Source organism: Buteo buteo, chromosome 3 (assembly GCF_964188355.1).
Source record: "Buteo buteo chromosome 3, bButBut1.hap1.1, whole genome shotgun sequence".
Lineage (NCBI taxonomy): Eukaryota > Metazoa > Chordata > Aves > Accipitriformes > Accipitridae > Buteo > Buteo buteo.
In genome coordinates this window covers 31038373-31061665 of record NC_134173.1, presented here as the reverse complement: position 1 = coordinate 31061665, position 23293 = coordinate 31038373, and the positions used below count along the sequence as shown (strand labels likewise).

Genomic DNA, 23293 nt, shown 5'->3' with positions numbered 1-23293 from the left:
GTTTGCTTAGACATGTTGACAAATAACAACAGTATTTTATTTATTCACAATTCTTATGAGTCTCAGATATGCCTAAACCTGTTCATTAATAGATGGCAGCTCTTCCTTAACAATGCTTCTGGTTGCCAGTGAACTATTAGTACTTGTGAGTCAGTCCCAAAAAAAACAACCAAAACCAAAAAATACCACCCAGAATGCAGTTAGTATTTGCTCTTTTGTGTTGTTTGGTTTCACGGCTTGACGACTAGTACTCTTCTCAACTAGCTTTTTAAAAAAATAGTAAAGCCTTCATATTTCTGTCTTTGTGGGTGTGGTGGTTGGTATTTTTCTAAACTAGGAGCAGAAGGAGGGAAACTGTATTAAAAAAAAAAAAGAAAAAAAGAGGTTTTTCCCTTTTCTGGGAACTAATGTTCTGTGTACCTCCAAAGAGTGATTGACTACTAAGATTATTTTAATATAATATTAAATAAACATATATCTGCTGAGCAGAGAACAGTCAAAATCCATTTAAGACCTTGCCCTGTGCTGTTGAGAGTAACATTTAATGTTTAACAGCTGGATGTCATTTGAGATGAACATTTGGAAGTAGCAGGCCTCAATTCTGTCCTTCCTTCATCTCTTTACCTTCCTTTCCTGTGGCAACAAGATTTTTGAGGTTACACTGTGTCCTATTCTTTTGCTCCTGAAGTACCTTTGGAACTTGCTCGCTGATTTTAAACAAATGTGAGAGGTCAAACTAAAAGATAATTAAGCTCCGAAGAAGTTCTGTGAAAATAAGGTGCTGGCTGGAGGAGAGGCAGAGTACTCTGCAGAAGAAAAGTCTTCAGCGTTAGTTCATACAGTATGAGACAGAGATGACCACACAGAGAGACTGAAAAATGCTTCACCCAGCCACTCCAGCTGGAGCTTGCATCACGGATATCAAATTTAATTCACTTCAAGATCCAAATCCATAGGAAATCGGATTTCATTATTGCCAAGCTTCATGGAATTGTTAGTTTGTCCAAAAGATCCCTGTGTCTCCAGCAGTGCACATTCAGTGTTTATTATCCTCAGTCATGCATGGAGCCCCAGGCTTTATTTGCCCTTTATTTATCTTGTACTGACCACAGAATATTAATTTCTTCATGAGGGTTTTCATAATGCTCGTAATGCTGTATTTTAGATCTAGTTTAGATTTTTATCTTCATAACATTCTTAGTAACATTAGGTAGTATACTCAGCATTGCACACATGGGAACTAAGGTACAGAGATTAAAGCGAAGAGGATAAATAGTACCAACTCAGTGCTGGTGTAATGTAGGGCATAATTTTACTACAGTATCTTGTTTAATTAAAAAAATGTCTGTTCTAGACATTGAATGACTCAGATATTCTTCTGGAAACAGCATATAATTAGGTCATGTAAATCAAAACTTAATCATAATGTTTGAATATAGGGCTTGAGATTCATCTCAGCGTGCAACCTTAGCCAGCTAAAATTTCCATGACTGGTCTGGTGTGGTTGTCTATTCAATGGAAAGAGATGCATCTTTTTAGGATAAAATTGTGTCCTGGAGGTGCCTTTCCCCATTGATTATACAGTACTCCATATCTCAGCCTATATGGTTTCATATGATTAAAGTTAAATAAATTAAACTCCAGGAGACCAAAGGAATGTTACACACTTGACTTGCTACTAGCATTTGCTGCTTCTGCAAGATCCTGACTTTGAAGCCTGATTGCTAGGGCTTTTGAGGTGGAACTATATTAATACTTACACAGATGATCTGTAGGGTTGAGGAACCTTAGAGTAACACCACAGCTGTCTTCTCGAGTTTGTGAAATAGCTAATTGCAGTAGAGCATTGTTATAATCTCCATGGTATTAACAGGTGAGAGAGGTAGAGACCCCCACTTTGCCAGGGGGTTAGATGTGGTTTAGACATTGTGGAATAGCAGGATTTAGGAGTAAGGACTACATCCCCATTTCTTGAGGAGGGTGCTCCGCAACAGTTAGATCCTGCTGTGCCTGACCCCACACCCTCTCCTGCTCCTCCCCCCCCAGTGATTGCTTTCCCTGCTGATATATCCCCAGCTCTTGCTTGATACTGCTTGTGGCCTGTCCTGCCCATTCCTGTTGCAAGAGGACTGTCTTGCATTTTGAACAGGTAATTTCAACTCTAGAATTATGGAATTCAGGGAAAATACAGGTCAAGAAAATGGCAGGACTGATCTTAATAACCGAGCTCTCTCTACTGGTAGTTCAGGTGTGGAAGTCACATGAACTTGGTTGCAGAAGACCTGCTGCCATGCTTTGCCAATCTTCGTGAACTATAACTGTTAAATATAAACACAATGATTGTGGTCATTAACTATGATAACTTTGTCATTGGAGAGAATAAAAATGGATGGCATTTCAAGAAGTTATAAATAATGGGAACTTCAGTTACAGTCCCTTCTGCTTGTTTCCCTAAAGCCTGTAGTTATCCTACAGGCACTCCAGATCTGCCTTTGATGGGGGCATTGAAATACATAGAGTAAAATTCTTCCAAACCCATAGTGAACCCCACCTCCAAAATAACTAAAACAGTATCAAAATACCAAGAAGTGGTGCCAGAGTAGGTGAATCCAACTTAGTATGACACTGCTAATCTGAACAGTTTTCCAGCAAGGAAAGGACAGCTGATCTTAACTTCCATTAGAAGCCATTCAAAGAGCTTCCCTTATTTTTTTTATTATATTTCCCTTTGTATACCAGTTTAGCTCTCTTTCCCTAATCCAAAAAAAAAAAAGGGGGGGGGGGCAAAAACCATTTGAGATCTCAGCCATCTCATCACAATTCCTGTGTCTACAAGTTACCTATCTGTTGCACGCCAGCGATGCAAACTCTGCTTAGAGCTGGGGAGGAGAGACAGCCAGCTGTAGAGATCCGTCTGTTCATCCTGTCTGACTTTCTCCACTGATTCTGCAGGAAGCTTAAAACCAGCTTAAACAGATGCTTACCTGTTAGGTAAGACATGTCTCCTGTGCTATTTAACAGGAAAAACTAGTATTTGATATCAGGAAGTTTCAACATCTTAACTAAAAGCACTGCATGGTGCAGCAGTATCTATGTCTATGGCGGTATTTTCAAAACCCCACTTTGCCCAAGATGCTGAAGTGGAAACCTGAGCTTCTTGGTACCATTTTGGTTCTTCTCACCTTTTCATAGTTTTCTGCTGTTTGTTGGCTGGCTTGTCAAGGAGTGAGTTCTAACAGGCTAAGCTGAAATGGGAGCTGGAATTGTTAGTATTCAGGGAGCCCTGAAGAAGGAATGCTGTCTGCCTTGTTCTCACAGGTGGGAGAGATTTACATACCTCCCTGCTGTAATTTCAGGAGAGGAGAGTGCCCCACCTCTTCCAACGCTTGGCTGCAGTTGAGCACTATGTTGGATTGCTTGATCGTTCTTTCAGTGCTTTATGCAGGACTCACAGTATCTCTTCAGGTTATGAATGTGCACTCTTTAAATATGTGTATAGCACATTTGCTTAAATGAATCCCAGGCTCTTATTTGCTTGATGAAGATCCTGTATGAAATAGTCTTATCAAACTGAAGTGATTTTTAAAGTCCTCAACTTTTAAATGGCTTTTAAAACAAACTATTACCTTTTCTTTATTTGGGGGGAGGTTGTTCTTGTCTTTCTGTCCTGGCTAATTTGTTGATGAACTACTATCAGATAATGATTTTACAGATTATATGAACCATTTCATTGTCAAATGGGTTTCACCGTTCTTAATCACTTACAGTACTGAGGATCCTTGCTAAGGATACATGAACAGCTTACTTGCCACCCAAAAGTAGTATTAAGTAGTAAAATAATTGCAATTTAGCATCTTCAGTGTTTAAGGAGCATGCAAGTTTCTCCCCTTCATCTGAAAGCATGAAGTTAGATATAACCTGCAACACTTTCAAATTACCTGTTTCCTCTAAAGTTAAGTGAAACCTGAATTCTGAAATTGTTCAAACAGGGATTTTTCTAGAACTCATTTACTACTTCAACTGAATTTTTTTCTTCTGAAGAAAAAGCAGGGGTGAAACAAAGCCTATGTCCTACGTCTATGTCCACAATAATCAAAGCTTAGTGTTATTTCTTAGTCTCAATAGAGTGAATTTAAATTTCTTATTGTACCATTTTCTTCCAAAGCTTTCCCCCCCACACCTCTCGGAATCTTATCTCTAAACCAGAGTGATGTCTTCTTCCTTGAGATGACAAGGTTATAGTTGTGTACTTTTGATTCTGCCTTTCTCCCTCTCTTAAAAAGGTCTTCATACTTTACACTTACTGTCTACACTTGAAGACTATCAAATACTGTCTCCACCTAGCACAAATCATGATGGCTAATGTCTGTATTCAAGAACCTTACACAACTCTGTAAAAAATTAAAACAAGATAGGAAGCTGCATGTTGGAATTTGAGCAAACTCTCAAGGGTAATAAAAATGTTATGCTCTATTGGTTCTTGTCACTCCAACAAAAAAACCAAGTAAAAGTACACATGCTGTATCTCTTCATACATGATTTATATGTGACTAATGACAAGTAATTCCTCAAATCAGTAAGTCACAGTCTTCCAGTACCCTAGAGTCAGAACAGTAAATGTTAATAATTTTATTGATGACATCTTTGGCATCCACCCTGAGGTTTAGACACTATGATACTTTTCCTGCCCTCTGCTCCTGCCTCTGTCCGTCACTTCTGATCCCTTCCCAGGTGTTTCATCTTCTTGCCCAGCAGCATGCACTGTGGAAGCCTCCCTGGGTCCCTGCAGCCCCAGGGAGGAATGGGCTCAGCTGCCCTCTTCATGGGGATGGCCCTGGCACAGGCTAACCAGCACACTAGAAGAGCTAAAACCATGGCTACAGAAGGAAAAAGGAAACAAATTTAATGCAATTTCTCGAGAATTTTAGGTAGCATTAAATATTCTCAGCCAAGGAGGCATAAGGCTTATTGTAACATGGGGGAACCTTTTATTTTCTCCTTGTTTTGATTCAGCTGAGTAATTTCAGGTGAACCTTTCTGGATGTCCTCAATGTTCAATGACCCTGTGACATTTTATGTGTAAGTTCTCAGTTCTGAATCATGATAAGCATTGTACTAGAGGATGCCTTTTTTCCCTCCTCTTTTTTTTTTTTTTTTTTCCTGTGCTTTGAATTTCATGAATTCCAGCTTAGATAGCTGTCCTCTCTGGAAGCTTCTCTTTATTGTCAGAAATGGTTGTTTATGGCTGTTGGGTTTGGGTTGAGAGAGGAATGTGGTGAATCCAGTGGTTGCACTTACTTCTCTGTGTATCGTTACATACTTGGTAAACCTGCCAAGAAGCAGGCAGGAGAATGGCAAGTAGCGAAGTTAGGACTTTTTTTTTCCAGGCAAGTGACAATATTCTCTATGTCTTTGTGCCTCAGTTCAGGGTTCAGCGTTCATAGTTTTAGAGTACAAGATTGCAACATGTACTCATACTGTATTGCACAACTGGGTTTGATTGTTTCTCTGGTCAGCACTAATTATCTAGTTGAGTTTATTGCTGAAAGGAAGAGTCCTGGGTTTTGATTTTATTTATTTTTTTAAATCTGCTTTTGCAATCAGTACATAAATGTTTTACAAGGGCGGAGTGCTGTTTTGATAGTTTATCTTTATAAAGACTGAGTTGTTCCCATTTGGGGATATTCCTGGTTATTAAATTGAGGCAAGAAAATAGAGAATTTTAGTGAATTTCACAAAATAAGTTAACATCCTTTATAACAATTAATAATCTGTGTCTTTTTTTAATGGATACTGATGTTCTATATTTCCCTATTCCTTTCAACTGGATTTTTACACCCCATGCTCAATACTTCAAAGATCAGTGTACTTAACTGCAAATTAGTGAAAATCGGTGTAGTTAAAAGAAGGACCTGTGCATCTAGAACAATTCATGTGAGTAAAGATTTACAGGATCAGTTCATATGGTTTGTAGTGTCTCCTCAAAAGACACTTTCTATCATCTGTCACCTTCAGAGTTAGGAGAGATGTTTGAGGCAGCTAAAGAATGTAAATATACCAAGCTGGGACTTGCATGGGCATCAGTTTCCATCTAATTTATTAGAAAACTGTAATCTTTAATTAAGTATTCAAAGGAAAAATATATCCAGGGACCCACCAAATCTTTTACATATTAAAATAAGTGAAAATTCAAGCTTTTCAACTGTTGTGTTCTACTTACCTAAGTGTTTGCTTTTGTTTGTTTTACAGAAATCCTGTGTATTATATGACTTAGATGTTGTGGCTCTAAATGAAAGTAAGAAGAGAACCTGCTGTGCATTCTGAAATACTGTTTTCTTATTCCGTTTTCTCTTCAGAAAACATTAACTATTGCAAAGCAACATATAAGATTTTAAAAGTGAGCCTGTAATCCCAAAACGCAGTATTTAAGCATCCTTTGTGTTACACAAACTTTGTTGCCAAATGTTTTGATATGTTTATATTATAGTTTCATATTTTTACTGTGAAGTTAAAACAATTATCTGACTTTGGAATTATTAGATGCATCACAGGATGACTGCATTTGCATACAAAAGTTTGCAGGAATGAAATCTAAGTGTATTAATTTGCTTTTATTAAAAAAAAAAAAACCCTGACTGTTTTTTCTGTGTTACTTATACCAGATTTGTAACGTAATGAACGTTGACATTATCACAGAGGCAACCTTCTGATATATGAAATCACTTATGCTATCCCCCAGATAACACCTCTTTAAGTAGCTGACATTTACTGCAGTCGCCCAAGATAATTTTCTGGGAATTTTTCGCTTTGTTTCTTTCATATCCATTTCAGAAACATATGTGTTACTTGAATACCCTTGAACAGGGAAGCTGCAAAGTTTAGGGCTGAGATAAAAGAATAAGCCATATACAAGATCAGTATGTTACTGAACCTCCCTTAGAAGGCAGAAAACATGGAACAACAGAATGCATCCAGTAATAATTATCTTGCTAATATAAGCTTTTATCATTCTATAAAATAATTCACACAGGTGTTAGCAGCATACCTGCATTTTCAAATGTTCCTTCTGTCATAAATGATCACAATATTAAAAAGGTATGCAGTTCTTGTTTGATATTGTGAGGTATTTATGTTATTTTCTTAAAGTATAAATACATCAGGTATCTGGTTCTGCTCATTTAGATCTGTTTTATGCTGGTATGTAGTATCTTTAATTTCAGTGGAGGATATCAGATTTTATTTAAATTTAAATGAGGGCAGAATCAGGATGCCAGTTTCTTTTTCCTTAATCAAAAGCAAAGAGAACACAAATCAAACCTGCAGGACACACACAAAGCAAACACAAGTTGGGAAATCTGAAGAATCGTGGGGATTATATTGTCTTTTTATTAATTTTTTTTTTGCCTGGGAGATGTGGTTCTTGTTGATAATTACATTTAATTGTTTTATCACCATTTGTGAATGAATAATACTACTGTGCAAAACTGTGCTGTGAGCTATCCCAGCACATCCCGAACAACTAACTCTACGGGCTTATTGTTCTGCAATGTCGCTACACTCCTGAAATAAGTCTGCTTCTTTTTTGAGGGCTGTTTGTGGATTGTCATAATATCAAATTATTATTAAATTTCATATTAAGACAGTGAGCCCAACTGGAAAATGCTTTCTGAAGCACATGGGACCTAATGTGCCTGAGCATACTGCCAGGTTACTGTGCTACTAGGCCATGTAGTGTACTTGCAGAAGGGGTGCAAAAGGATGGGAAGGGCTACGTGTTTACAGCCGCTCCCGACTACTCATCATGGTCAGTCACTTAAGCTAGTGTTTAGTGAAAAACCTGAAAACAAGCAACTAAGGATAATCCCTGCCTTAGGTAAAACCATAGCAGAGGAAGAAAATAGTGCTGGAAGGGATTTTGAGAGGCTGTCTAGGTCCTCGTCTTATCTCAGCGTCAGATCAGCTGTCCCTGCTGTACTGCAGGAAGATGTTTACAGACCTGCAGTGATGGAGATCTAGGGTCTCTCTGGGTGGTGTACAGTCCTCACTTAACTGGTTTGGCAAGCAGGAAGTTTCCTAATATCTAACCTAACTGGTACACATGGAAAGCAGGTTCTCCCTTTTCTTTTGATGTAGGTGAATACCTCTGCCTGCCCCCTCTCTTCTGTTTAGGCCAGAGGTCTCCTGTCCCTTATACCTTCCCTTGTAGTTTGGGTTTTCGGAATCTTTTGCCATTTTTGTCTCTCTCCTCCTGATATTTTTGAGTTGGTTCTCAGCTATCCTGGAGTGTAGACCTGAAAACTGAGCAGACTATTCCAGTTTAAATAATAACTTCTGGACAGACTAAAATGATTTATTTGTTCTCTTATTTATGATACTCCTATTTATGCAATCCAGCATCAGCATAATGCAAGATAGCCTAGCACTGTTCATGATCCGTCGTTTCTTTCCTGAAGAACTGCTTTTTTATCCTGGTATGTACTTGTGCAGTTGATTATTCCTTTGTATGTGTAGAACTTTCTGTTTCTCCTTATTCGGTGGCATTTCAGTTTCTCCAGTCTGCCAAGATCCTTCTGAATCGTAATGCTGTGCTCCGGCATAGTTGGAGCCTCTTCCTGTAGATACAGTCTCCAAATGTAAGTGTACTCTGTTCAGTCACAAAAGATGTTCATGAAAGTACTGAATAGTTATGGATCCAAGACAAATCTCAGTGAAATACCATTCAATGTATCCTTTCAGCTTGGGAGTACTAATTATTTCCAAATAATTTTGCACTCATTTTATATACTTGTCCAGACCATTATTTTTTTTCAGTTAAGAGCATATTATATGAAGCCCTGTGATCCTCTCTTTTTCTACCCTATCCATGAAGCCTGTTACCTACTGATAGAAGTGGATTAGATTGATCTGATATTATTTGTTACTGACAAACCAAGGCTGTTACTTCTCTTACCTTTACTTTCTAGATTCTTGCAAATGGTTGGATTACCTGCTGAAATTTTATTTTTTTTTTAGTAGAAATTCAGCTAACCAGTTTGTAGAGCTCTTTCCTTCCACACTTTGAGAGGTATGCAATCCTTTTCAAGTTAATCTGGAACCTCACCCATTCTCTGTTGATTCTTGGAGCTCATCAGTAGCAGCTCTAACATTGCTTGAACCCTAAGGGAGTTTCATTAGGTTTGGTCTATCCAAAAATCTTTAACTTCACTAAGTATTTTCCAGTCTATTTCTTCATTTTTCTAGCCTAAGCTCTTAGGCTTTTGTTAGTGGTGCTAGTAGTGAAATCACATCTGCCTTCTTCAAGTGAAGACTGAGCTTAAAAAGTCATTAAGGATACTGGCATCTCAGCATCACCAGTCATTAGGTGATGATTAAATAGATTTCCCCCTCTATGGAATAACAGACCAATTTTTTCCTTTGTCTTCTCACGATGCATCTTTCCAACATCCTTCCTGTCTTTTAAATCCAGTTTTCTAACATACTGGGACCTTATCTTTCTGGTTTTGTCCATACATAGTCTATACATTTATTCATAATTTAGTAATTTGACCTACTTTCCACTTTCTTCCAGGTCATTGAAGATCTTATGATATTCAGCCAAGTTAGTCTTTATTTCACTTCCTCTCCTTCCTCTGTGTAGATCAAATTCCGCAGTTTTGCCTTTAGCAGTGGATCTCCAATGAACTTCAAGCTGTCCTGAACTTGCAGAAGTTAGCTACTAGTTCTCTGAGTTTAAGCCTCCATTTAGTTCCACCTCCACTTCCTAACAATGAAAATAGGTAAAAGAGGGTCAGATTGATTCGTATTTTTCATTTCTTCTCTGTATCGCTAATCAGAATTTCAAATACAGGAATTTCTTCTATAAATTTTCCTTCTCGCAGTGTTTTCTACTACTTGTGGCTTAGGTATGATCCAGTCCCTAGCCCACCTTCAGGAGATGCAAATATTTAGGTTCCCATGCAATGTTTGCAGGATGTCTCACCCCTGCTAGCTGATGCAACATGCTTCACCTAACACTCCAGGTAGTGTGAGTGCTCTCCTCTTCACATCTTTTGCTCTCCTGGAGCAAAACAAGTGCCTTTTTCTAAGCATATGCATTGTGGACTACGTTCACAGGAGTGTGCCGCTGGGGAAAAACCACCTATCTCACTAGAAAGGACCAAAAAACCTCCCACCAAACTGGAACATTCTGTGTTTGGAGGCACTTTCCCAGCTAGAAAATGGGCTGTAAGTTGAGAGCATCATCTTCATTTAGTTCTCTCCAAAGCTGGCTGGATGATAGTGTCGCACAAATTCCCACAGATGGAATTTTTAGAATAAATAAAGGTTAAATAAGGGATTTGACTGGAAAAGGGAGGACACCTCCTACAGTGAAATAGAAGATAAAAGGTGAATGTTCACACCAGACCCTCAGATCTCTTTGGAATACCTTGCATGAGCAAAGATTGCTTGGATTTTGCCAGTAAGACAGGAATAGTATTCTCTTTGAAAACATGAGATGCACAGACATCAGCTATATCACATGCATTGCTCTCTCTCCCCTTTCCCCCTCACCCCAGAGAAAGGTAGGTATTTAGGATCTGATTCTGAAATGATCACTGCCTCTCCTGTTGTTTCCCGTTGGACTTGTAAGTATTTATTATGAAAATCAGGCCTTTGATATAAAGGCAAATCATATGCAGGAAGAAGGAATGCAAATTCATGGGGGTTTTTAAAGAAATACTGACTATGATGGCTTCACATGAAACTTACTGTATAAGGCTCAGAGTCTTATTTGGTGTATGCATACTACAGCGTAAAGCAAGTTACCAGATTCATACCAAAATCAGTTTGTTGTGAACAGCTCTGTTTCAAATGTTAGCATAGATACAAACTGATGATGATCCAAAATACTTTAAAAATAATTTTATTGGCAGTGGAATAAATACATACTAGAGATTTTACAGCCTGCTGCATAAATGTGTTGTGAAATCAACATGAAAGTAAGTCAATTCAAAATGCATTTAAGAATAATTTCAGGAATTATTCTGAGTCCCCCTGCCACTGCTTATGGTTTTATGGCAACAATTTGCTCTTGATACATAAAGACTGTCTCTGAACACCGCCTGAACTGCACGTACACGAAAACTAAGATGCTGTGTAAGTGAGGCCCTGGTCCTGAGGTGGATCTGCTCACAGGGATTCCTCTTGAGGTCTGATGGCTTCGTTAGCGTTTGCACCAGGAGGAGACTCTGGTAAGAGATCACACTAAGGGATTAAGGCATTGCTAGACATCAGAGAAATTATTATATCTAAAGTGTTAATTATACATAACATGCCATTAAAACAAGAAATCGTCTGAGGTTCATACGTGCTGGTGATTTGAATACGGTGTATGTAGTATTAGAATATATTTCAAGGAAGTTGAGCTATAGCACAGTTAGGACACATAACAAAGTCACTCTCAGAGCTCCAGTGGGACATTTAAATAGTAGTAAGCTTTATGATGTCTCTTTGCCTGGAAATAACTGAATGAAATTTAGATAGTATCTAGAAGTTACGTTTTTTAAAAACACATTTTGTTCCAGTGGGATGGGTAAGAGTGGGTTGGGTTTCCACTGGTTGGAGAGAACACAAACACAGTTATATGAAGACAGACTTAAAAGCCACAGGACATCTAAAACCATCTGAAGAATGAAAAAATCTCTAAAGAATAATCAGCAGTAACTATTTCTGTGTGAAAGATGCATTTCTTCCCAGACAGCGGAAGTGCATGATGTCTGAGAGAAGTGTATGCTGTGAGATGGTATCTATCCTGGAATTAATGGTACTCCAGATAGTGTTTAAAAACAATTGACAGACTAGTGCTTCAAGTCCTGGTGAATCCCCGTCTGAGCTGACGTGCTTTGCCTTACACACTGCACCAAATAGCCTCGTCAAACCTGAATGAGTTAAAACCTTGCTTTTGCTTTCTGTATTTCAACAATAATGCTCTTAGCTATTATACTACTTAGCACTTCAATAGCTTAATTCACTTGAGCTGTTCAAAGCACTCGGTGAACTTTGTAAAAGGGAAGCTACCTTGAAAAAAAATCCAGTGTCGTATTTTTAAAGCTGACTATTCTGGGAGGTAGGATCTAACAACCGCATGACTCAAGTGTAGAGACTGAAGGTTTTTCATAGTGCTGGGAAATCCCGGTGCCAAACTGCGTGGCTGAAGTATGGACCCACATCAGGATGAGGTGCAAACCGACCCAGATCCATTTAAAGCAAGATGATTTGGGTTTTCTGTAATCCTCTGCGCCGACTGGCTTCCAAGGTCTTTGTCTCATCTTGGAGAGCACGGATCAAGTCCCAGTCTCCATTTGCAGCAGAGCAGAACAAGAGCGCGTCTGTCTCGGCCCTCCTCGTGCTGGCTGGCACCAGCGGTTCCAAGGGCACGCAGCGGCGGCCGGCCCTGCACCCGGCGGGCGAGGAAGGGCGAGCGGCAGGAGAGCTCTCCGTGCATCCGCTCTTCCCCAAGCTCGGCCATGCCCAGAGTTCTCAAAGACGGATACCGCGGAAGAGGGAGCCTGGAATGAGATGTTAGCTGTGGGTGTTTTCAGTCGTTTTACAAATCACTGAAAGGTACTTCTATGTTTCTCGTCAACAGTACAGCCTTAAATGTAGCCAAGTTTACTGCAATAAAATAAACAGTTTTGACACAAAAGCGAACAAAATAAGCACAGTACAACGCAACCACCCAAGAGTTCGTTTTTCTGGTTTAATTTCCCAGAGTTTCTGCAGTCTAGCAGTCTGGAAATAAAAATGCATTAAAAATGGTAACATTAAATATCTTACGAAGATCATGTAAGACTTCATCACATAAGCCATTTCGAAAAGAAGACTAGTAGCTGATTTTAAATTTTCCTGCAGTCCGAAGGCCCTCAAATACGCAATATATGTGGTACTGGCGTGTGCAGTAAGGACAGAAATAAGTCAAAGATTTTCCTCTTCTGTGCACTACTCTTCATGCTTTAAATACCCATCCACGGTTCAGAGGTGAAAACTAAAAGCTATATAATCAAAGTTGCTCTCTAATTGGATTTTTTTTTTTAATGTAGGGTGAATTTCACAGGCAAAGTCCCTATGCTATATTAAATGGCGAGAAGAGGCAACGCAACCCGCTCGCTCAAAATCGCTTTGATAAACGAAGCGGGACGTCGTGCCTGCCAGCTGTAAACGTAACCACGCGTGGCCGCGGACGCCGGTCCCCTCCTGCAGGCAGGCAGCAGCACGAGTTAAAAAATCCACGTGCTGGAGGAGGCGCCGGTCCCAGCCCCCGCACCCACCCACCCACCCACCCACCCACCTCCGGGCCCCCCTACCGCCGCGCAGCCCGCCTCACCCTGGGTCTGCCCTGCCAGGGTCTCCCCGCGCTTTCCCAGCCCCACGGGGACGGACGGGACCCTGCGGGGCCGCCCGACGGCTCCCCGCGGCGGGGCCCTGCGCGGCGGCGGCGGTGAGCCGGCCGGTCGGTCGGCCGGGCTGCACGTCGGGCGAGCGGTCGGAGGGTGGAGTGAGAGGGACAGGCTTGGCGGCGGCGGCGCTCCCCGCCGGGCGGGCGGGCGGGCAGCCCGGCACTTTCCTTTTCGGCGCGGGGAGGAGCGGCAGCTGCGCAGGCGTTGCTCGCACCCTGTTGATTAGTCAGTGCTGGGATGGCGCTTCCTGGGCCAGGCGCGGCGGCGGCGGCGGGCGGCCCCAGCCGGTCCCGGGGGGTGGCGGGAGCAGCAGCAGCCGCTGCAGCAGCAGCCGCGGTAGCCGCCCGGCGGGCCTCCCCTTCTGCCTAGCCCGGCATGTCCCGGGGCGGCCGGCGCTGAGCGAGGCTGCCTCCGTTCCCCTCCCCGCTGGCTGCAGCCCCGCCGGGTGGGAGCACCCCGCCGGCGCTGCCTGTCTGGCTCCCCTCCGTCCCTCCCTCCCTCCGTCCCTTCCTTCCCTCCCTCCCCGGGCCGGGAAGATGGACCCCGGCCCGCCGCTGGGCTGCAGCCTCAAGGACGTGAAGTGGAGCGCGGTGTCCGTCCCCCTGGACCTGCTCGTCAGCACCTACCGGCTCCCCCAGATCGCCCGGCTGGACAGCGGTGCGTGGGGCAGCGGTGCGTGGGGCAGCGGTGCGTGGGGCGGCGGTGCGTGGGGCGGCGGTGCGTGGGGCGGCGGGCGGGCGGCTCTGCCCGGCGGCTGGCGGGGAGCGGGGCGGACGGGCGCCGGGCTGCGGGGCGGGCGGCGAGCGGCGAGGGCCGCTCCTGGGGCGGGCTGCCGGACCCCCGGGTGCACCCCCTCTCCTCCCGCGGCTGGGGGCAGCCGGAGAGCCCCGCCGCTCCGTGCGGTCCGTACACCGTCCCCCGCCGTCACCGGGTGTCGGTGCAGCGCTTCGACTCGCGTCGGAGCCCGTGCGTTGGTTTGCATCAAAATATCTGGGTAATACCCCCCCACACCCCCCTCCGCCCCCGTACCGTCTGTGTCCAGGGGAGCTCGGTGGAGCCTGTTCGCTGTCAGCCGCCTGCCCCTGAGAAAGGTCCTCGCAGTCTCAAATTAAAGCGTGGAAGGGCATTTGCAGTACTGGAGACCCGGTGTTGTGACGAAGTGATGCTACACCGAGGCCAAATAAGAAGGGATGTTAATTAAATAGCCAAGTGGGCTAAATCTCAAATGTTACGCTTCACCAAAAAAGGCCACGGACCTGTAAAACAAGGAGTAACGTAAGAAGCCTTTACAGTCTCCAGATAACTTTTTATTCCTCTTCACTTGGGTGCTCACCTGCCGTTTCCAAGTCTGCAGCTTTTTGTTTACTCCAGGAAATAAGAAACGAGTCTGACAGAATAGCTACGACAGCAGGGTTTTACCTTTCTTAGATACGTGTCTTGGAAAACAATGTGTCAGCACAGAGAGCTGGGGAGATACAGGAAATTTTTTTATAAAGGCTCTGACAGCTGCTTTAGAATAATAGCGTGTGTGTGCATTGCGTGGTAGCTCCGTGAAGACTGTCCAGCTCTCCTGTCTCTAAGGGAATGCAGATAACTCACAAATCAAGAAAAATTTCCAGGGTTTTTAATTCGTTAGCATATGAAGTCACCTTGTACTTGCACGATGTAATAGAACAGTTCTCTTATAAAGTTTTATATTGATTTGAAAAGTTAAAAATGAGCACAGGCATTGTCCTCTGTTACTCCCCGGTGTGCAGGTCAAGACTAGGATTGGTTTATTACTTAACTGCAGTTCCCATAATCCAGTGATGATTCAAGCTGGGGCTTTTTTGACTTTGTCCCTTGATTATGCAGTACTTTTCCTACCCTTTGTAGTGCTTCCTCAGAACTGGCACTCAGGAGCAGATTAAATAAAAGCTTCTTTGCCTCTTTAACTGCAGCTGGCTGGTTTTCATACAGTCGAACTTATGTTGTCCTGTGAGAATGGCAAAGCTGGTATGTTAAGGAGTTCCTCGTGGTAATACCTTCTGTCACTAGAAACAGCTAAGATGGCCTCCAGTCACTGCACTTAAGGTTGTCAATTTACTTGAGATTCCTGGCAGTGATTCAGGCTTTAACAGGATGCATGTATTGATGACTTACTAATTTCCCTCTCTGTGTGTTATATTTCCCAATCTCCCCGCTCCTCTTGTCTTGCTTCACTGAAAGCGACCTGAAAGAGCTTTGTGGGTAGAGAAAGTTTATGGGTTTTGAAGCAAGTAGGTTGGTTTGGTTTGGTTTTTTTTGGTCTTGTGTCAGACCTGGTGAAGGGAATATCCTATAATTGTCAGGGAGAAGAAGATGTTGTGGATTTTGTGCAAAGGCTTTTTTGTCCCATGTGCCACACTTAAAGCAGATGCACAGGCAAGTGGATGTAAACAGACCTGAGCTCTTTTGCCTGCGCCCTGAGATGGCCAGACATGAGGCAGCTGTTGGTGTAGGTGTCCTGTGAGTAATGGTTCAACCCCACGCTAAACCCTGCTAGGAGGCAGGCTCAGGTATAGCACTGTGCTAAGTAAGGGCTTTGGGTTGGAGCTGGTTTGAGGTCTGGCTGGTTCAGCGTGCAGGCAGAGGCTCTTGGGTCTGCTTTTACCTACTTGTGCCTTTTAACTTCTGGGACTACAGTTGGCAGACGAATCAATATTTTATAAAGAACACAGACGCCATGGTCTTGGTGGTACGAACAGAACACTTTTTCTATTTCCAAAGGAGGTTGTCTTGCAATAAGAGAGAGCAACCATGAATCAGCGTGTAGCCTCCCTCCTAAAGGAGGAAAGTTGGGAACGTGCAATGTTTGTGGAAGTGACTGGAGCACCTGCTGTCCCGGGATGGTTTCTCTGCATCCCTGTCATTGTCTGGCAAAGCTAACAAGTGGAGCTCTATCAGAGAATTTCTTGATGCAATACTGAAGAAAATCAATGCAGAGTCCAATCCAAATGTGTGTCACCCGATGCTCAGGAAGTTTAAGGCTACCTCTGTTAACAAAGTACTGTTTTGTGGCAGTTTTATCTGGATGCAGCTCTTGTCTCCTCTGCACAGCCTACAGATACGCATCGGCGGGCCAGGGTTCGGTTGCGCAGGAATGGCCTCCTCTCTTCTTTAGGTGCTGAATTTCTCTCCAGATCAGTGGAAGCTGCATGCGTTTCGTGCTGTTGGAAACCAAACCACCTGTAGATGTCTGTCTTCAGTCACCTTTTGATTTCATGGTTGGCTTCTGACTGTAGCAGTGAGTTGTTTCTAGGCTGGTTGTTTCAGTCATCATGCGGTTTTGTGAAGGCCAGAATTCATTTCTTCTAGAGGACCAGGATGTAGAAGAGGACTGAAAAGCTGGAGATGTATTTTCTTTGGAAGATGCCAGCCTTACTGTGTTGTTGCTACATTTCTTAATGGAGCTTAGCACTCAGTGGATGATGTTCTTAGATGATACCTACGCAAGATCTCCAGTTTTTCACTGTTGCTTCACCTTCAGGCCTTTCAGTTTGAAGGAGGGAGAATGGGTGTGATGAATGCAGTTTTATTCTTCCAGTTTGAATGTGCAGCTCCTGGAAGAATGCCCTTAAGTAGTTCAGTTTGATTTCTTGACAGGATGAAGTTATGAAATATTTATGCGCACTAAATTTGGTCCTCTGCTAAGAAGGGAGGGTTTTTCTAGATGATATGGGGTGAAGAAGGAATGGGAGGATGTAGTCTGTCATTACATCAAGACATAGCTGGAAGTAGTTAGGCATCGGTGCCTACCTTATCCATCTAGAAATGATAAATATGTCAACTTCTGTATTTTCGGATGAAATTTTAAGACTCTTTAGTTGTGTTCCAGGTTATGCTTTTGGATGCTGTTAAGTCATAAGTCAAGTTTTGTTTGTTTTAATCTGTTCATGTGTGTTAATATTTTGCTGGTGAATATTGTTGTACTAATTGAACAAATAGACTGGAAAAAAACCAAACCTGTCACTTTTGAGAGGAAGCAAATGTTTTTTCTATGAGTTTTTTTTCCAACATATGCAACGGCTTAAATATTTCTAGAGGATAACTCAAATACAAAACTGCTAAAAGAGTGCTAAACACCATACCAAAGAAAATGAATGGACTTTATCTCACGCTGTGGAATTCACTGAGTGGGCTGTTTCAGACGAGAAGAAGCAAGACTCGAAGAGCAAGAGAGGAGCGAGCTTTGTGCTGTGTTTTTTCCTGTCTTTGCCCCCCCCCCCCCCCATGCTGATCTGCATTGTTGCAGCTGAATCCCACCCCAGTGACACCGAGAGGCTTGTGAGTGGGTGCAGTGGGGAAAAGATTGCGCTCTGGGAACCCAAAGCAGAAGGAGATCTTATCGGAGCATGGTTGTTGCAACAGGGCAAAAGGTGAGCGTCGCTGGTCTCTGAGAAAACACGGGTGCACGTGAGGCTTGGGTTGGCTGTCTTCAGATCATCAGCAGAAAAGGCTAACAGCGAAGCTGTGACTGTATCTTGTTGCTAATGCTGAAGTGGTGTTGTGCATGGTTATCTCAGGGCTTTACGTTTCTGGTAATTTTTTTTCTAAGGATAATTTTGGAGGGTAAAAGAGAAATGCTGTGAAGGTTACGATCTGGAAAATACTGCTTTGCATAGAGCTGAGCTTCAGGCTGAGCTTTTGGGGTTTTTTTTTTGTAAGCTCACTTCTCCCTTTGGACTCCATTTTTTTTCTCAGTGGAACTCCCTTTACCCCAGCTGCTGTTGCTGTGTTTCCACAAGTAAAGAGCAGCCCTTGCTAGTATGTAGTTTTCACCCACAGACTGGGTATGAACTGGAGGAGTTCACAGAAATTCACAGCTTATGTACAAAGACTAAAGTTTCTGGGATCAAGAGGGCATGTAGTCCTCTGACTTTATTTGTTTTTTTCACAAGGGATAAACATATTCATACATGCTCTAAAAAAAAAGATGTTATGTAAACTGGTGGTCTTGGGATCAAACATAGTGGCACTTGTCCTCAACTCACAGAGAAGTGATTCCCTACTGGGCATGGTGAGGAAACCACGCTGAACTTTTCTGGAAAGGAGACCATGGATTGCAATGAGCCACTGAGACTCCAAAGGAAATTCTTCTCTGTGCATTGTAAATGTGTGGTTGCTGTAAGATGAAATGACAGAATTACTGGCTATAAAGAAAGGCAAAATTTATAAAATAGGTAACAAATTTAAAGGGTGACGACTTCTTTCTTAGCCCTGTGTGAACTCTTGTGAATATCAGCAGTAGGTGAGTAGTGAGTTTGTACTGCTGTTGTTCCTGGGGATGAAGAGATTTCATTTACTTATTTTATTTCAGGTTCTCTTTCTTCTGTCCCATTTCAAAACTTTTTCATGGTGACGCCCGTCTACCCCAGTCACGTTCAGGGGACTATTGTTCCCTGCAGCATGTTACTGTAGGGCTTATTTCGGTTCCAATATCTGGAAACTGAGCACCCTTGCAGCTTATCAAAGAACATCGTACTCAATAGAACAATGTGGCCGTGTACATAATGAAAATTCTGTATTGCGTCACTCTACAAATGCGGGTTATCTGTGCAGCTGAACAATACTTTGAAACTACAAAGAGACTTATTCTTTTAAGGTCTAAATGCTGCTATCCATGCTTTAATTGTCTTGAATGACCTCCTTCTTTCGAGAAGCTAGTGCAGGGTGTCTCGGTAGTCTGCTATTGAATAATTCTTTAAAAGGAATCGTGTGGGAGTAGGGCAAAGCTTTCATGTGGACCAAGAAAGAGGTTTCAGATATGCTCAGACCCTGGGCAATGGCTGTGATCTGATTTCCCACTCCAGGTGTGGCCGTCTGCTGTGTACTGTGGTGTGCTAGGTGACGGTTCTCATATATTGGGCAGACAGGTGAGTGTCTCTGCTGTGTACTGTGGTGTGCTAGGTGACAGCTCTCATATATTGGGCAGACAGACTAGCATCTCTGATTCAAAGGCAAAAATCCTCAAGATACACTGTATCCACATGGCTCGATTTCTTCCTTACCTGCTGAGCACCTTTGAAACTCCAACTGTTTATACTGTGTGTTCTGCCATTAAAGTATAATCTTGGAAGCATCTCCTCCTTGCTGCTGCTTCTTTCCTCCTTTACCTTGTGGTCTGGTGTTTCCATCGAGACAACTGAATGAAAAAACAATTGACAGGTTGCCACTAACCACTGCTCCTGGGGTTTTGTTTCGGTTGTTTTTTTCCTTTTCCCCTGCTGGCAGAGATGTGTTCCAGCAACATTTTAGTGAAAAAGCTTTTAATTCATTTAAAATCTGCATCGTACCGAGTGATGTCTGTGAAGATTATAGTGCCCTCCTGGAGATGAAGGACAGTAACTTGGCAACACCTATTCCCAGGTGTACCACAGGCTTTTAGTGAGGCACATAAAGAGTTCAGCAGCTTAGCTGTTTTACACCTAAAAATCCATGATTTCTTTAAGCTGCTTTCATGTTTGGCAATGATTTAATGTACAATAGAGTATACTGCATGTTCTTTAACCAGTATGCTATTTGTACTACACTGGACCATGGGTAGTGTGGTAGTGCTGCTAAGATGCAAAATAGTTGCCTTGCTCTTATTTCTTATATACTTAATAAATGTTCATATTCTTCTCTGCCATACAAGGTGTGAAACTTAGAGCTCTCTAAAATTTTTTGTTTCAATTTCTAAAAAATGTCGGGTGGGGTTTTTTTGGTTTTTTTTTTTTTTACAAGGGCATGTGGCGATAGGATAAGGGGTAATGGCTTTAAACTGAACAAGGATAGATTTATGTTAGAGGTAAGGAAGAAGTTCTTCACTGTGAGGGTGGTGAGGCACTGGACCAGGTTGCCCAGAGAGGTTGTGGATGCCCCATCCCTGGAAGTGTTCCAGGCCAGGTTGGATGGGGCTTTGAGCAACCTGGTCTAATGGAAGGTGTCCCTGCCCATGGCAGGGGGGTTGGAACTAGATGATCTTTGAAGGTCCCTTCCAACCCAAACCATTCTATGATTCTAATTTTTGACTCTGTTAGGTGAAGCCTTTGTGTACATACCTGAACAAACTCTTTCTGGATAATTCTGTAGTTCAGGTATTGGAAAGTGAAACACCATTAGATATACATAAAATCAAAGGAATTAAGGTGTCTTGAACAGTTAGTAAAACCCTTAATCTTAAAATAAATGTGGTGTGATGAATCATGTGCTGCTGTTGCAGGATATGGTAGTAAGGAATGGTACAAGTCTAGCATAGGAGAGAAAGGTTTTGTTGTTTTATGCTTTGTCTGTAAGCACTGTTCTGGAACTAGGTGTTCCTGGCTTCGGTGATTACGTGAATTGGCACTCCCTGTAATAGCCCAGTAAAGGCAACTCCAGGGAGTATGCCAAGATGAAGTGCTGGAGGATATTGGCCAGCGTGGTCTGGTGCTCCAGGATTCAGTGGAAGTTGTGGGAAGAGCTACAGCATGTTCAGTCATTCCAGTGGTGGTTTGTCAGCAGTGAAGAGCATGGGTGTTGCTGTATTTCCTTTTGGCATTAGGAGTAACAAGTTGGTTGGATTAGGGAAGCTTAAGTCTCTCCCCTATAGGAAAATATTCATCATCTTAATGTGGATTGCATATGACTCAAAACCAACCTTCATAAAACCCAGGGAGCAAATATTTCAAGTCTGAAATTTTTGCTTTTAATGGTGCTCCCCTTTGGTGCAAGTTTTGTGTAGTATTTGAGGTCTGTGATTTTCATACTGTTTACAGTATGAAAAGCTTGTGGTGCTAACTTCACTGCACCTCCACTTTTAAGCCAAATCTGCTAATCTGAAGACCTAGCACAGAAATATAAAATTGAGGTGTATAAGCAGATTGAAGAGTGAGTCTTTGCTGAGGATGGGGGCCATGTCTGCTTTGCAGTCTCTGTAGCGGTGTGCATGTCGGCATAAAACTGCTAATATCACAGCTTTGCCGGGGCACCTGCACGCTTGGCTGAGGCATTGCATCAGCAAGAATAGCTGCTCTGTTTCGATATCTCCTGTACTGCTGCTGGACGGTGTATCGCCCTGTCGGGCTTGTTGCTGTGTGCTGGGGGGGTAGAAATGTCTTCCTGGGGGTGGGGAGGGTTTGGAGTCTAGCCTCCTCGTCCCATGGTTTGATTTGGCTTTAAGTTTGTGCAAGGGAGCGATCAGAAGCTTGGCTTTCGGAAAGAGGTTAGTGGAGCGTCTGGGAGGTGGGGAGGAGGTAACTTGAGCTCATACAAGGCATCGACACCAACAGCTACTGCAGTGGCTGACTGTGTGGGAGAAACGAACCTAGAGATGTTGTAGAGGTTGCAGATGGGGAGCAAGAATTGCCAGATCCTACAGACGTTCGCAGGCCAAGTCTGTTGTGTGGACGGAGATGCTCCTGAGCCTGCAAAACGCACACCGAGTGTCTGGGTCAAGCCATGATGCAGACCCCAAGTGACCAGTGAGAGCTGCTGGAGCTGTGGGTTCAGGGGGCTCGGGGAGCCCCGTGCCGGGGGCCGCAGCGTGTGCGCGCCCAGGCAAGAGCTGGTGTGCTCTCAGCAGAGGAGAGGACCGTGATTTTACCAGGAAAAGTAGCAAATCTTGTTATGGCAGGGGAGGTCACTTGGAGCTTCTTAGAGGTGCAAACCTTCAGGAAATGCAAAACTGTTTGAAAAGTGCCCTTTTTGTTTGTTGGCTTTTTCTTTTCTGGTGTTATAACTGGTGCAAGTTGTAATCACGGAAGAGTCAGACTCGTGCACGTTTCCTTGGCCTGTGAGGATGTCACTGGGCTCCTAAAGAGAACCAAGGATAAAGTTTTAAATACAGTCTCGGAGGCTGGAAGATGCCTGAGAACTCAACCTGATGAAGTTGATACTGTTATTGCCTCATGCCAGGGCTGAACCTTAGTGACTCAAATGTAAATATTATCTAAAACACAACATGCTGCAATCCTATTTGTGCAACGTGCAGGGGAAACCTTTCTGGCAAAGTGGTGGCAGCAAGAAAGTTGGGGAGTTTCTCCTTACAGTCAGAGCTGGGGGAGCGGGAAGAGAAGCTGAGTAAGGGGCTGAAAGTGCCCACCACGCACTGCTCTGCTTGCCGTCTTTGCACCTTCGTGCCAAAAGGTGTACGTCACCCGTGGGTGAGGACGTAGCTTGGTGGGAGGCAGGTTTCCAGGGAAAGGCCGGGGGTCTGTGGCCACCGGCTGCGGGAATAGCGACCACCGACCGGGGTGCAAGGCAGGGGTGCGTGCCCTCCGAAAACAAGGTGTTGTGTGTGAGGCTGCGTGGGGACGCGGTTCCCCTCTGCAAGGAGGATATGGGCCAGTTGGAGAGAGTCTAGAGACTACCCACCCTAAACTGCTTATTGACTCTGTCCTGAAGGGAGAGACTGTGTGCCCAAGTCCGACCCGAGGGTTCGAGAGGAGGAAGATCCCTCTGTGCACCTTCAGCAGTCATTCCGAAATTGTGCCCGCTGGCCTTATGCGAGCGTCCCCCTCCCTTGTCGTGCTGCCGTGGCTGCTGCTGAGCGCTGAAGCGAGCTGGGCTGCCGGACTGAAAGGGAGCGCGCTCGCCTTGCAGCTGGGTTTGTAAGAGTCATACAGTCTGCATACTCAGTGACTAAAATACTTCCAGGAACTATTTCAAAGTAATCCACAAATTCTTGGATACCCCCTTCCGTGTGTTTGTGTTTCTGTTTGCAGCTTTTTTTGTTGTTGTTGTTCCAACTGGCGATTTTACTTACTTGCCCCAGTAAAAGCAAGCACTGACTATTCTTGTTGCTTCCTGGCACCTCACCATTTTGGAGATGAAAGAGGGAAGATTGGAGTGGGAAGATGAAGGAAACTTTTTATCTA

General features: G+C 43.4%; 2 protein-coding genes and 1 long non-coding RNA gene across 8 annotated transcripts in view; 2 read left to right on the top strand and 1 right to left on the bottom strand.

Moving 5' to 3' along the window:
- LOC142029022 (ras-related protein Rab-10-like) overlaps positions 1–6635 on the top strand; it is a 32442-nt gene extending 25807 nt beyond the window's left edge. For all 3 annotated transcript variants that reach the window (XM_075023220.1, XM_075023221.1, XM_075023219.1), the window contains one exon: positions 6250–6635. In XM_075023220.1, the coding sequence (XP_074879321.1) occupies positions 6250–6324 (75 nt within the window). In that variant the 3' untranslated portion in view covers positions 6325–6635. The remainder of the gene's footprint in view (positions 1–6249) is intronic.
- A 4287-nt stretch (positions 6636–10922) lies between these two features.
- Positions 10923–13492, bottom strand: LOC142029021 (uncharacterized). Its single transcript, XR_012649777.1, has 3 exons — positions 13364–13492; positions 12058–12548; positions 10923–11228 (listed from the first exon to the last, which is right to left on the bottom strand). It is a non-coding gene; the product is annotated as an uncharacterized LOC142029021 (long non-coding RNA).
- A 182-nt stretch (positions 13493–13674) lies between these two features.
- GAREM1 (GRB2 associated regulator of MAPK1 subtype 1) overlaps positions 13675–23293 on the top strand; it is a 104567-nt gene continuing 94948 nt past the window's right edge. Inside the window, exon 1 of one of the 4 annotated variants that reach the window (XM_075023215.1) lies at positions 13675–14093. In XM_075023215.1, the coding sequence (XP_074879316.1) occupies positions 13973–14093 (121 nt within the window). In that variant the 5' untranslated portion in view covers positions 13675–13972. Of the gene's footprint in view, positions 14124–16880; positions 16973–17735; positions 17834–23293 lie in introns of those variants that run through there. The other 3 variants (XM_075023214.1, XM_075023216.1, XM_075023217.1) reach the window with 3 other exon arrangements.